The sequence below is a fragment of the Trachurus japonicus genome, chromosome 24 (genome assembly GCF_045865225.1).
Source record: "Trachurus japonicus isolate A0001 chromosome 24, Traja_1.0".
Classification (NCBI taxonomy): Eukaryota; Metazoa; Chordata; class Actinopteri; order Carangiformes; family Carangidae; genus Trachurus; species Trachurus japonicus.
Window position 1 is genome coordinate 16767668 of NC_140930.1, and position 14496 is coordinate 16782163.

Below are 14496 nucleotides of genomic sequence, written 5' to 3' on the forward strand. Positions count from 1 at the left end.
TTAGAAATTGTAGTGCAGTGTTGTAATTGAGGTACACCATTTTTAAAATAACTTTGTGTTACAAAAAGCAGGCCAGCTCTAAAGGTTGTGCATTGCAGGACTCTGTTAGACTGCCTCTGCTCTGGTCACTGTATCAGTGAAAATCATCTAAGTGTTGAAAGTAAAGTCCGGTAAGTCAAGCCATGTACATACTCCAAACTGCAAAGCGTTGAAAGAAGAAAAGCCAGACAGTCAGACTGGAGCTTTATTCTGCTTTGAGAAAATGTGACCCAGCCTTTTAGTGAATAAATACAGGATACAGGCATCCTAGGAAGTGGACCTGTATCTGTTCACTTCTGGCTGCGATGAAGCAGATTTCAGTATATCAAACAAATCCAGTAAACAAAGGAAAGGAGAAGAGAAAAGCAGAAACCAACAACATTTTTTGAAGTTTGTTATTCACCTAAAAAAAATCTAATCATTGTAGAAATGAAAGTACTCTTCACCATCTCAGTCAGCATAAAAGAACTGAGCTGGCTATAATGCACACCAACATTGCATCTCCTCCTGTGGGTGAGGCTAAGGGTTTCCTTCACACCATTATTGGGAAATATATCAAAATTGGCGCAGCACAGGTGCATGCTGGGTTAACCCTTAGAGGATGATCTCTACTTTAAATGTCCGGCAAACCCATGACCTCATTCTGTCGACACAAGGCACTTAACAGATGCATGGAGTGACTGCTTTACTTACAAAAAACAAGAACAAAAGTAATCAGATTTTGACTTTTATCTTTCATCCTTTTAATTAAAATACTGTGCATTGATAGTATAACTGTGATTGGGGTTAGTTCACTGCACTGATACTTGTTTGGTTTTCAGTCAGCATTAGTTAGTGCTCAGTTGGATGTATCAGAGCATTGAGAAATATTAGTTAAGCAGTTGAAACTTGGATGTTGCTGTGTGTGCTACAGTACAAACCAGAAGCTCATAATTATGATAACTGATAGGACATGAATGTGGGCAGTATCCCAATTACCAACACAACACCACAACTTCAAAACTCCTCTGCAGTGCCAACTATGATTCACTAAAACAGACATGCATGTTATGTCCACCCAAAAATTCACTTGTGTCTCTCATTTCACCTCACACACATACTTACTCACACACACACACTGGTACACCAGATACCAAAAGTATTTTATAAGTATTTCACAATTGCACAGCTCTTTGACGGTGTTTAAATTAAGGCTTCACGCTCACATTCCTGTATCAGATGCTGTGACTGCATAGACATAAACAAAATGAAAATCATTCTAACATTATAAAGTCTTCAGTGGGACGTTTTTGCATATTCTTCAACGATTCTCTACAACGGACAGACACAAAAACTATAAGAAAATCACTCTTGGAAATATCAAATATCTACATGCCAGACCAGTGGATATCACAGTAAAAACGATACAGTAGTTTAAGGCTTTCATTTGTTGTAGTTTACAATTCATGCCAGTGATTCAAAAGTGGCAATCCTGCCCAAAAAGAGAAAAAAAAACAATGATAAAGGTGACATATGTTGTCTTCATGAACTTCAAAGCCAAAAAAAAAAAAAACCAAGGACAAACTTAATGTGGTGCATTAAGGGCTTTACAATTGTACAGCACCTCAACCCCAGTTGACAATAACACCAGTTTCGTCCAAAACTAGACTACAGACACCCTTCAGGCAGATATTTGGTTCACGTCTTCATCCTCTTTGATGGTATACAGGTGATTAGGGAGGGTTGGGGGTCTGTACTATTTAAACCCCTCCCACGCACTTTCCGACACAATCCCTCTGCTCATCCTGCTGATGCCAGCCAGCTTGACTTTGGCACGGGCCGTCCACCTGACAGCAGCTGTTGAATCCTTGGAGTCCGACAGGTTAGCGTAGCGGGAAGAGTCCTCTTCCAGACCTCTGCCCCCCCAGGAGGCCAATTCCAACGGAAGGCCTAGGGACTCTGGGAAAGACACCGGTGAGTCCCCTTTCTGGATCTTGTCATGTGGGGCTTCATCAGTCGTAGTCTCTGTCAGGTTCTCCAGGTGAGGCGGCTCCCAGCCCTCCATCTTCTCCAGTTTTTTGGTGGGCGAGATCTGCCTCATCGTCATGGTGACGCTCTCCCAGAAACAGTGACCCCTCTCGGGCTTGTCCTTCTTTTCCTTCTCCTTCTCCTTCTCCTTCTCCTTCTCCTTCTCGTCGTCTTTGATTTTCTTGTGAGACCTTGAGAAAGAGAAGCATATACTTTAAAGCTGCCATTGCATTTAACTGGAGCATTCATCACCACTAACACTACAGCTATAAATAGGCTGCACTGGGTGGGGAGCAAGATATCCACAACAGTGAGCCAACATATAGGAATTCCCCCATTGTTTATCACAGTGAAGTGATTAATATGGGGTTTCCTCTTCATACATGTTCCACTTCCCAAAGGGGCCTGAATGAACTACTGAGAAATGTACAGTGGCTCTGTGTCAAATAAACAATTACAAGTGGTTGGAAACTACTGCATGAGACTTTTTCCAAGTCAGAGGTCCTGAGTATCTTCAAACACTGTATTCATCTTATACATATTGGGCCACCATATACATTTTGCTGCTGTAGGCCTATGTAGACTCAGTCTTTGTGTAACCTCACCCTCTGCGGTCAGCCAGCTGCGCTCCAGTCAACAAAAAGTGCTCGTCGTCTTTCGAGGAAAACATCTTCCTCTCCTTCCTCTCTTTCTTGGACATGATCTTCTTCGCCTTTGCCTCCTGGCAGAAAAATGCAGACAAGAGAGCATTTTGATTTTGAAATACAGAGGTGAAAAGAAATAACATCATCTGGTGCCTTCAGGTTGTTATCTCTGATGCCTACATATAAGTGATTTATGCTCCCTGAGGATGATTTCATAAACTTATCTTCAGGTCAAAGGTTACTTATTTATACCCTTAGGTAAATTTTGTTTGCAGTGAATCAGCCTTAACATGTACATTTACAACAACAAACAGCACAGGACCTATGGACATAGGCCTACATATAAAGTGACAACAGTGCTCAGGGGTACAAGACTAAAATGAAACAAATAAAACCAACAATTAGCTCTCAAGGTTTCTTCCCCATGTTAATTTCACAGATGGCTGCTGGAATAAAACTATTGTGTACCGCTTAATTTTGCAGGCTGGTACCATGAGCCTCCGGCCTGATGGGAGCAACTGAAACTCAGGGTTAAGAGGTTGGGAGCCATCATTTAGCATAGAGCCAGACATCCTCTAACTGTTTCGTGTACAGGGATGGTGGCTGGGTCTCTCCATTATTTTTAGGTAGCTAACACTGACAGCTGATTAGATTAGTTTATTTAAGATCTGCTTAGTTAAGCTTAGTGTAGCACAAACGCTTGAAGAAAAGAGGAAACTGCTAGCCTGGCTACAACAATAAGGAAAATACCACTAAACTCAGAAATGAACACACTTGGTATATATGTATCTTGTTTATTTAATCAGTACAAAACTAAGTAAAATTGTCAAATTGTGCTACTATCTATTTTTTGGCTTATCTGAAGTCTTTCGACAGAGGACTCCAGGTTAGCAGTTTTCTTTAGAGCTAGGCTCAGTGCGCCCTAACAAAACTAAACTGCTGCCAGCTGTAGGCTTATATTTATTGTACTGTCACCCACTTTCCCATCCAACTTGGTAGAAAGTGAAGAGGCATATGATATATGAAAAAAGGTCAAACTATTCCCTCAAGCAAGATTTATCCTGCACCAACTAAATATAGATGAAGAAACTTTCCTATTGCTGTTGGACAAAACCTTATAAGTATAGATTCGGTTATCACTCGATAAATAGATAGAAAGAGACGGGGGGGGAAAAGAGCTTGAGTTGGCAGTAACTTTTGGCACATTCCAGTGAAAGACCCTTCACTCCCTCTGAAACTCCCCCGGACTCCCCCGTCACATCAGAATTCCTCCCTGCCCTCACAGCTTTTCACGGAGCACAAATACCACCCTCCTCAGTGATTATGGAACAAACTTTTGGCTCAGTTTCTCTCCGTGCTGAGCAGGAATTCACAATGTTGACTGTCAAGGTCATAGAATGCCCCCAGTGCTCCTACTTAACATCCCTTCATGTGATTATCAAATCATTCAGGATTATTAACAGGATTTCATGAAAGCACCTGACCCCAGCGACCCGTTTGACCTGCTGCTTTTGTTTCTATAATTTACCTATCAAGGAGTGCTCAAATCAAAGAACTGCGTGTTACAGCCGTTAGAATAAGCAAACAGCTAGCTGGACATGAAAGCAGTCATTCTCAAACCAAACAGGAACACATACAATAAGGTCTGTATCCAGGCCTGAGTTCAAGCTTCAAAACACTACAGTTTATGTAAGATGGACCATTCAGGTTTTTACACAAATGTTTGTCCTATGGGGATACAGGATACAGTACACTTTGTTTCATCTAAAACACACCAGAATACTGGTCAGGACTACTCAGGATCCCTTCTCATATCCAAACTATGTGACATTTGGTGGATTTTACTTTAGTCTCACTTTAGTATCTCATCAAGAGACTGGGAGGCACTTTGCTGATAAAATGAAAAAGCAAATCCTCCTCTCCTCACATCTCATCATATTGAAAATTCCAGTGGTTTTTTGGAGTTTATTACCATCAGAAAACATTAACAAAACTTCTTTTCAGCCATTTCAACATCCTGATTCTCCTCATTCTGTCTCTCTCCTCGTTTCCAGTGTGCCATCAAGTGTAAACTGTGGATCAGATTTGCTGTATTGCGAGAAACTAGAGATGCCAAAAGAAACTGAGTGTATCTGTGTGTGCGTGTGTGTAAATTCCACTTTGTATGAGCATGCATGCATGCACATACAGAGGCCTGCCTATTCACCATTCATTACAGCATTAACCTCCAGGCCTTTAGATCCAAAGCTGCTCACTGCCCAGTAATCTCTCTGGCCAAAAAGTAGGTAAACCAAGCAGCTCATGGAGGCTGTGGGGGGGCGCCTTCACCTACAGCTCCACGCTTGGCAGAACAATAGAGCTCCTATTGAGCCAAATTCTTCCATCCATACCTCTGAGGTGAAGGCTGGAGGATTAAAGAGGCATTTGATTTTGGCAATACTGTATGAACTGTAGTTATCAGACATAATTATTTCAGGTTTTTAGAAGCAGTGAGTCTTCTGAACATTTCAGGATTGTTGCCTTACACATTTACTGGGTTCACACACTCACTTGGTGACTTAGCTGCTTTTTTTTCTCTCCCACATATTATGTAATCTGAACATGTATTTCTATCATATTTCTTTTTCTTAATTCATTCAAACAAAGCAATAAAAAATGGTCATCACAAATTTCTCACTTGTGAGATGCAGGAGCAGGAAAATACTTGGTAGCCCATTGTTTGATAGATGATTTGACCAAATAATTAGGCCTTTTCCTGTCTCATTGAGAGCTAGAGATTAGATGTTTTTTTCATGCTAAACTGAGCTAAGATAACCAGCTGCTGGGCCTACTCTGCCTATACAATGTTCAGATATGAGACATGTATCAGTTTTATCTCCAAACCCTTTCCAATAAGGTCAATATACTTATCTACCAAAAATGTCAAACTATTGTAGACTAATTGAACAATCAACTTATTCAGTACAGTGGAAGCGCTGTTATCTTTGAGCCTTATCCAAAATGGGACATTCCACATTCAGGAAATGACTGTGACAGTGGCTGCTTGATGAAAGTCTTCCTGACTAGAAATGACATCAAATCAGCCTTTCACAGATAAAGGTAACCTCCAATTCTTGTACTCCATGTCTACTTTTGTGCCCTAATATGAGCATAAAACAACAGACAGTGAAAGAGTTGTGGCCTTCCACAGTGTCAGGGCAGTCTGGGGCTATTTTCAGCCTTGTTTTTCTTGATTGTTCCTGTCCAAAAGGCCCAGCTCCTCGAAAGAATGTTGCATTTCCTTCCCTTTTTTTTGCCCAGCCGCCTCCATCCTCACAAACAGGACAGGTCGTGAAATGCGTCCTGTGAACAAAGTCACCTACAGTAGCTATACATGCAGTAGGAAGGCAGCCGGAGTTCAAAGACAACACACTGTGAATGTGTTAGCCTCAAGCCTTACACGCTTCACACGCTCTGAACAGCTCAGACATGATAGCGCCTCTGAGCAAAGACTGGAGGTCTTACATTTCTCTTATAAGTAAAAACACAGCATATTATGTTTTTTCACACACTAGGCACAGCTGCAGATAAAATCTCCCACATCATAAAACCTTTATTTACAAATGCAACACTGACAAGGATGATGACAAAGCTAAACTGGTTGAGACAAAGGCCTTACCTCAAAACTTAGCTAAACACATATGACTTGAATTTTGTTATCACTCATCTGCGTTGCATCGGGTAGCACCAGCTATTAGTAAATTTATCTAAACTGTGAGTACGAGATCCTTCCTAAAACCATATTTTTTCTTTAAATCTTAATCTACAGGCCCAAATGAAATGACCCCACACAGTTCCTAACCAAGAGCTTTGTGATAGATAAAGGTACACACACAGAGATGCGCCATAACAACAAACAAAACGGTGATAAGATTAAGGTTAAAGCAGAGGATGGTAGCTGAAGGCTGGTGTGTTTACAGATAAACACTGCAGCCTCAACTGTCCTCAGACCCTCCTGCTGTACCTCAGCTGCACTGTGAAAAAAAACACTGTGGTCATCTGACAAGAAGGAGTTGTCTGTGAGTGTGACTGATTGTGTATGTGTGTGTAGCACTGAGTTCAAGGATATGGACATTTTTCGGTGAGATTGACACTTTTAGAGTTACACAACAATGTGTGACGTCATAAATGCAAGATTGTGAGCATGTGTGTGTTCTGTCAGTGTCTGAGAAGATAAGAGTGTGTCTGGGCGAGTGCGTATCTTTACGGAGTCAGTGTCAGATGTAAAACATTGTATACACTGTGTAAGTCTGGAAGCAGATAGTGTGTTTGTGTCTGTGTTAACTCTAAATAGCTGTGAAGTTGTGCTGTTTACCTTGGATACACCAGTGACGGCTTCCTCCTCCTCTTCCTCTGCTTCTATATCTTTGTCCTGACACAGAGACACACACACACACACACACACACACACACACACACACACACATACACACCAGCAGTGACTTAACACAAATAGCAACCTCCCAACACAAACATGCACACACACACCATCCACGCTTTACAGCAGGGATGTGTGAGTGTGGAGTGTGTGCAGGCTTTCCTGTTAAAGAGAGGGAAACCTTTTTAGACCCGTAACACAAACATGCAGTGTTTGGAGAGCGAGATGGAGGGATGGACGACTGGGGGAAGACGAGGGGAAGCCACAGAGCTCAGAGGGCAGCTTTAAACAAAGGGGAGAGAAAACAAATCCATGAGCCAGTGCGTTAACAGAAGTATTTGGGTATATAAGCAGAGCTATTTTGGTTCCATTGTGCTTCAGTCCCCCGATTTCTTTCCCCATTTTTCATATATCCTTTGTATAATATTTGAATTGCACTTTGATTACTTCTATTATTCGATGTGACGCACACACATTGAGAGACAACAATCAAAGACCTGAACACAGCAACTTGACTTGGAGGGTTTTTTTGATGCACACATAAACAATTTACTTAAATAATGGTATCCATTGTTGTTTGAGCATCAACATCTTTGAACATCACTTTGATCTTCTCTCAGACATTACAAATTCTTGGGGTTTAACAAGCCGATAATCCTAGATTTATGACAACTACACCGACATTTACAGTGATAACAAAAACCTGTGAATTAAAAAACACAATCAATCAGTCAGGATAAACCTAATTCTTATACTCTGGATTTATATGTCCATAATCGTGTCATAAATACAATAAAAATGATAGGCCACAATTATTATGAATGTTTTTAATCTTTTAATGCCTTTGTCTCATATTTAACTTTGTCCTAGTTGTGCAGTTTGCCTTTGAAGGCCTTTGACTCCATTCGAACATGCCCCACAAGACTTAAAGACATTAAATCATAAGAGGGCAGCAAAAAGTCATCAGACGTGCAGCTGAGCCTGAGATTACTGAAGTGGAGCCAGAAATCCTGTAAAAATGATCAAAGCTATAAGAACTTCTAACATCTTACAACAACATTAAAAAGAGAGGAGAGAGAGACAGACAGACAGACAGACAGACAGACAGACAGACAGAAAGACAGTGAGGGAGAGAGAGAAGAAATGGCAGTTGGACATGTCTGAGCAAAGTCTGCTGGGTCTCCGCCACCTGAGCTGATCAAAGACGCACACTCACACATACTGATTGCTAACTACTGTTAGAGTGTAAAAGCATTAACAACTTGGAACAGAGGGTAAAGCCACTGAAGGGGACATTCAGGAGGAGAGAGTAGTGTTTGGGGGGTGGGGGGACACACTCCTTACAACAGAAAGCAAGAGTTCGGCTTTCACCCCTCAGGGGGGCATTTTTCTCTGTCTGTCTCTCTTTCCCTCTCTGACCATGTGTGTGTGTGTGTGTAGCGAGTGTAAACTTTAGCACTGTGTTGTGTTTATAAAAGTCAGATTACTAGGCAATAAAGACGCACAGTAAATTTCAATATGAAAGCATCTGTCGTGTTTTCACTGCACTCACATACCAACAACGCACCACAGTCTCCAAACCCAGTAACTGGGTGTTTGTGCCTGCCGTACTGCCTTAGCAACAACACTTGATTTAATATATTAAAGAAATAGTATATTTGTATGCCAAATGCTACAGTTAGCTTAGTTTAGCATCTGGAAAGAGGCTTTAGCACATTCCTGCTAGTGCATAGCCACATCAATTCAATAGATTTAATTAGCTACTTTTTATGGAAGTTTGTTAAAAAGGCCACAAATACGTATCTCATTTTAAAGTAGTTGGATCAATTGCATTTGTTAATATACTGCCGACCTTTGCTACAGTTTTTCATCTTATGAGAACACCATCACCGTCACAAATCTCATATTTCCAACTCGCAATTACAAGTCAGAGGCTGATAAGACAAGTTTTACCACTTGAATGTGGATCATTATCAAAGAGGACGTGAGAGCATATTTAATCTTTCATTGTCAAAACAATAAGTTGTGGTTTAACAAGAGGAGCAACGATTGCCTGGAGGATCTGAACAAAGCCAACCAGCTACATGTTACCACTCGTATCCAGCCTTTGTGCTAAACTGAGCTAAGCTAAGATAACCATTATGTCATGGCTGCAGCTTTAAATTCAGCGTTGCATGAATCTTCTTGAACAATCACCTTAGAAGCTTCTAACAAACAGTTGTTTTGGCATCCTGTCATGATAATCTGATTCATACCTACAAGACAAAACTCGATTCCCATATTGTTAACCCCTTTCTCTTCAGTAGTTAATCCACGCGGTTTTACTTTTCTTTTACTCATTGCCACTAATGATTTAGATGTGAGGCCTTCTGAAGTGCTCAGACCTCATCTGTGCTCTCATGATCCCACTTCACAGAGCAGGACCCGACAGTGGAATAAGAGCGGTTTTACTGAAGTATTCACGTGTGTTACCGCTCTAAGCCATAGACAAACAGGCAGCTCGCACCTCCCGTGAGCTCACAGCTGTCTCTTACAGCCTATTGAACTTCTATAGATGGTGAGTGGTGAGAAAGCAAAGCTGAGGCACAGGACCTGCTGTCGCCCTTGAGCGCTGTGGAGGGAAGAAAGATATTGACTTCAAACCCTGTGTACTGCCACCTCCCTCCCCCCCTTTTCTCCCTCTGTGGATGTATTATCCCGTTATACTTATGTGCCACTGCCTGCCTGTTGGCCTCTGCATGTAAAGCATGTAAATCATCTGTTCTGCCAAAGGCTGTGATACAAAAGACAACCTATTGTATCTTGCCATGACAACATTAGACAACTGTTTTAAGAAAGTACTAATTGTGCAAGAATCAGACAAAATAACTGATTTAAGATCAGAAAAAGATCAAAAAGATCATAGGTCATAGGTTTAACTCCTGCACAACCAGGATGAATGAGAATAGAAAAAGTGAAAGAGCAGTAATTGGGAAAACCCTTGAGCAAGGTCCTTTGTAACATTGCAGTGGAGTTGCACAGTAGCAAACTATAATCATATTGTGGTTGTTCTGGGGCAGTTTCCAGGTATAAATATATTTGTAAGAACAAGACGTTCTTTTTCAGAAAATACACTTAAACTTGAGAATATGCATTCATGTCTGAGCCGTACAGTGCAGTACAATGAGCACACAAAGCCAAACAATGAAGCAAAGAGTTGAATCAACTGCTCTCACACCACATTATTTCTAAAGTGGATTTTTTTTTCATGCAAAACTGACACAAATGTTTACTTTCATTTTACATGTTGATGTTTGATAAACCTCTGTGACTTAAGGATCTCCAAAAGAATTTCCAAAGAAGCTCAACATCTATGCTGTGATAATGATACAAAACTGCTACACATCGTTTCCTCTTTCTACTTCAGTGGCTGTGTGAGACGGTCCAGACTGTGATTTGAATAAGGGGAAGGAAAAGACCATATGTCCAGACTGTGTTATCATAACTTTTTATCCTACCCTCATCCTGTATCACTGCTGAGTTAGATCTGCCTCTTCACTGCGTTTACGACATTTTATGATCCCACCCCTGACCCCTGGACGTGCTGCATTGCTATGGCAACTCAGAAGTGGACCTCCCTGAAGACTTTTCCCAGGATTTCTGGGGAAAAGTCGTCGCTCTGCTCTCAAATCAGCTCCTACCAACTGACTCGTCCCAGAGACCACTTGAGAACAGAGTCAGAGAATGATCTCAAATCAGCTCTTCAGAGGTAAGGCCCTCATGCGTTGGTTGGTTCCCAGGGAGGATGTTAAGAATGGCCAATAAAAACCAGCCAAGGGTCACAGATCTCAACATTATCACAACACCAGATGAAAAATGTTGGGAAATGGTGTTGGTTGATCTTCCCAATTGCCTCCTACAGTATGTGACAAGTTACAGTAATACATCCAGTGAATGATGTAACTCTGACATCATCACAGAGTAGAAGTTCACAATGTTTCATCTTTGTTCATCTCTGTTAAAATATTAAAAACTACTGACTTCGTTGACTCAGTCTCTTTTGTTTTTAAAATATATGTCATTTTTGTCAGTTTGCACAGATTCATGCAGTGTAACATTGTGAAGTTCTCTGAAAGCTTGTTGAGTAAGCTACTACACACAGACACTCTTGAAACTCTATAAAAAATCTCCCCATAAAACCTTCATTCATCTCACACTTTAAAAAGTCTTTTTTTCCATTCATACACTAAAGTGACACCACAAACATAAGAATACCACGTTATTTTGACTGTACAATCTTTCTTTCCCCCCAGTCTTCTGTTTTGACACCTGAAACTTGTGCATTTAAATTTTTTGGAAGAGTTCCTCAGGTTATGTAACGGTCTTTGCTGTAAAGGGTTTTACTCTGAGAGGCTCAAGAAATAAACATGTCACACTGCTATTTCTTATGAGCCAGGGCTGCTGCATGCCTTTCGCATTTTCTTACATCTATGTGTGTGTGTGTCTGTGTATGAGTGTGTGTATCTTGTCACAGGTTCTCCCCTGTGCCCTGCCAACACCTTGACAGGACCCAGCTGCTTGCGAGTGCTGATATAAAGTCAATTAGCCCTCACACACACCTGAGAAATTATATTTGTACCTGTGTGTGTGAGCGCACGCATGTGTGTGTACCTGTCTCTTTCTTTGTGCTTATTGTCCATGTTTCCCTGTTTCCTGTGACAAGACTGCCCATTTATACATCCATGGATTTACACCGTCTCGAATTATTACAGTGAGTTTCACACCTTGATTTCCTTATGTATCATCACTATTTCCTCATTGACCTTTTACCATTTTCTTACATTTTCTTCTCAGATGACATTATATGAGTCTGAACTGTCGTCCTTCTTCTCCTCTTCCCTTCTCTACAGCCTCAACAGCATTTATTTCTTTACTTTCAGTGAGTTTTCCAGCTTCAGTCCATGTAGTAGCCCATAGTAATGTTGTTAACTCATTATTCTCCAAACAACTGAAATGGTTTTTCACCCAACTTTGCTGATAACCTCTGGAGCTTTTGCTTTGATATACTGACACTTGTTTCTAGGGGAAAAACCAAAACAGTGAAACAATGGGTTGAACTAGCAGAGCAAACCAGTTTAGTGGCTTTACACATTATGATCCTTCGACTTTTTAAACCTTGCTGTTTAAGGCAAAACACAACAAAGGCATATCTGTTTCCTCTCCATCTGACTCATTATTACCTTGTAGGAGTGATGATAGTGCCAGGACATGTCGTCTTCCTCTGACGCATAATCCACCAGCACTTTGCTCTTGCTTTTCTTAAACATATCTCCACTTGTTGCTGAAACAAGCCGTCCTGGTCTCTTGAAAATGCTTCGGCCACAAAAAGAAAAAAACACAAAGAGTTCAGAAGTTCAACTTGAGCAGTTTGGTCCCGTCCTGTCCGTGTTTCCTCTGGAGAAGCTCGCCGCGACGCACGAACCTCAGCGCTCTTTTGGTTTATTTCTCCAGCAGCAAATCCTGCAGGCTTTCTCTGGAAACAGCTTATTCATTCATCGAGGTGCCAGGAGCTGGAGGACTCGAGCTTTTCCTCCCTCCTTTAATGACGCTTAGCTTACTATTCGTTTCGTAAGTGTTTGGCTTGTTGTGTTTGGTGCGTTTTTACGGAGCCTCGACCACCTGGACCTCAGCGGCGCCGTCGCTCCTCCCATATCCCCCACGCTCCCGGTCCCGTGAAGCTGCAGTGGTAGACGGAGACGGAAGACGAGGGTCACACACGTTTCATCTGTGGCCAAAACAAGCATTTAGTAGCTGCACTTTTCCTGCAAAATAATGAAATTGCTCTTTGAACATTTTGAATGAGGACAGTGTAAAACTGATACCTGGAAGATGCTGTTTTGTCTTCTCATTTTCCAGAGAGTCAGGTTGTGCAGTTTGTCTACGAATCTGAGGATATTCTGTAAATTACATAAATATATTTTACTAATGAACGCATACCTAGATCCATAACTTGAGAAGTAAATAAGTATTAGAAGCAAAATATATGAAAATATAGAAATAAAAGTCCTGAAGATTCAGTGTTTTTTAACTGGTGAAGTCTTAAAATAAAGTCTTTATGTAGGCTAATTTAAATAACATAACAACATATTGTGTGCTTATGTACACACTTAATTTGCAAAGTAACTGTGGCTTTCATGTAAAACATTTAGAAATGTGCAGCATCCCAAAACTGTGAAATAAAAGTAGAATATTTCACCGTGAAATAAGTAACTCAAAAGTAAACTAAATACACTCAAGTAAAGCAGAGGTACCTAAAACTACACAATACAATGTAATATATATCATATTTTTATAACTGGGTCATGTTTTCATGAAAGATTAAGATTTAACAAATTCTTATATAATAAGAATTTCAAAATAAACCACATATTCAGACATGACCCCACACATTATATCAGTCAGATCCTGTGCAATCTCATATTTACTATAGACAGAGGGTGTTTATTGTATCATGTCTGCAAGTGACCAGCAGTTATAAAAATCTCTCTCTCTCTCTCTCTCTCTCTCTCTCTCTCTCTCTCTCTCTCTCTGCTTCTCTCTGAGACCTGTGACGCCAGGGAAAACAAATGACACATTATGCTGGTGGGTTGACCTCTTTAAATAGCCACCGTTTAGCTCCGGTTAAGACCACTCACCTGATTCAAAGGTCCTTAAACTCCTGTTTCAATGTCTACATTATACAGTAAATCAGTTGTCAGATGTGTAAAAACAAACAGGGAAAACCAAAAGAAACACACACATACACCTTCTTTGTGTGTTTGGGATAATTTTATGACTTTTCTGTCCAGAAAAGTAGACGTTTTGAGGCGTTGGTGTTTTTATTAGCACTAGCTGTTAGGCAATGTGTAATCTGGATTTAACAGTTTAATAACTCTATTGCAGCCGCTGCAATCAGCACCAAGACACCACTCACCCAGACACACATTGAAAACACTTGTTGGTTTTTACTACACAAATAAAATATCCAAACACAGTCTGTTTCAAATAATACTGTCTTGCCCGTGTGTGTGTGTGTGTGTGTGTGTGGCAAATGCCCTTGTGTTCCTATAATTAATAGCTTTTATATTGTTTGGTGTCAGCTCTTCATTAGTGCCAGCTGACACAAGCCATGAGAGGCTGTTAGGACGTGTCCATCACCCATCAAAAGGCGGGTCAGCGGCCTTTGACACTGAAGGTCATCACTGGGTCAACTGTTCATTTGAGACCCATTCTTGGACATGCATTCCCACAGTATCTCTACAGAGGTTATTTACAGTCGAGGTGGCCACGGCAGCCAACATCTCCATCACTAATCAATCCTCTTAGTTGTCTTGCAACCCATAGATCAGGGAGGACGCACTGACATGTTGT

General features: G+C 40.9%; 1 protein-coding gene across 2 annotated transcripts; it reads right to left on the minus strand.

Annotated features, from left to right (window-relative positions):
* Nucleotides 1-208: 208 nt before the first annotated feature.
* On the minus strand, nt 209-12797 carry LOC146961758 (testis development-related protein). Of its 2 annotated transcripts, XM_085771483.1 has the most exons (4): nt 12327-12797; nt 7045-7101; nt 2652-2767; nt 209-2237 (listed from the first exon to the last, which is right to left on the minus strand). In XM_085771483.1, exons 1-4 carry the CDS (start codon nt 12411-12413, stop codon nt 1775-1777), a joined length of 723 nt encoding a protein of 240 aa, XP_085627609.1. In that variant the 5' UTR covers nt 12414-12797; the 3' UTR covers nt 209-1774. The 2 variants fall into 2 exon arrangements, with proteins under 2 accessions (XP_085627609.1, XP_085627610.1); XM_085771484.1 differs by lacking the exon at nt 7045-7101 and having other exon boundaries at nt 754-2237; nt 12327-12776.
* Nucleotides 12798-14496: the final 1699 nt, after the last annotated feature.

Coding starts and splice junctions, on each gene's coding strand:
- LOC146961758 (XM_085771483.1), bottom strand. CDS start 12,413: ATGTTTAAGAAAAGCAAGAGCAAAGTGCTGGTGGATTATGCGTCAGAG. Junction 2,768..7,044: donor CCGTCACTGGTGTATCCAAG/GTAAACAGCACA, acceptor TTTTTCTGCCAG/GAGGCAAAGGCGAAGAAGAT. Junction 2,238..2,651: donor CAGCTGGCTGACCGCAGAGG/GTGAGGTTACAC, acceptor CTCTTTCTCAAG/GTCTCACAAGAAAATCAAAG.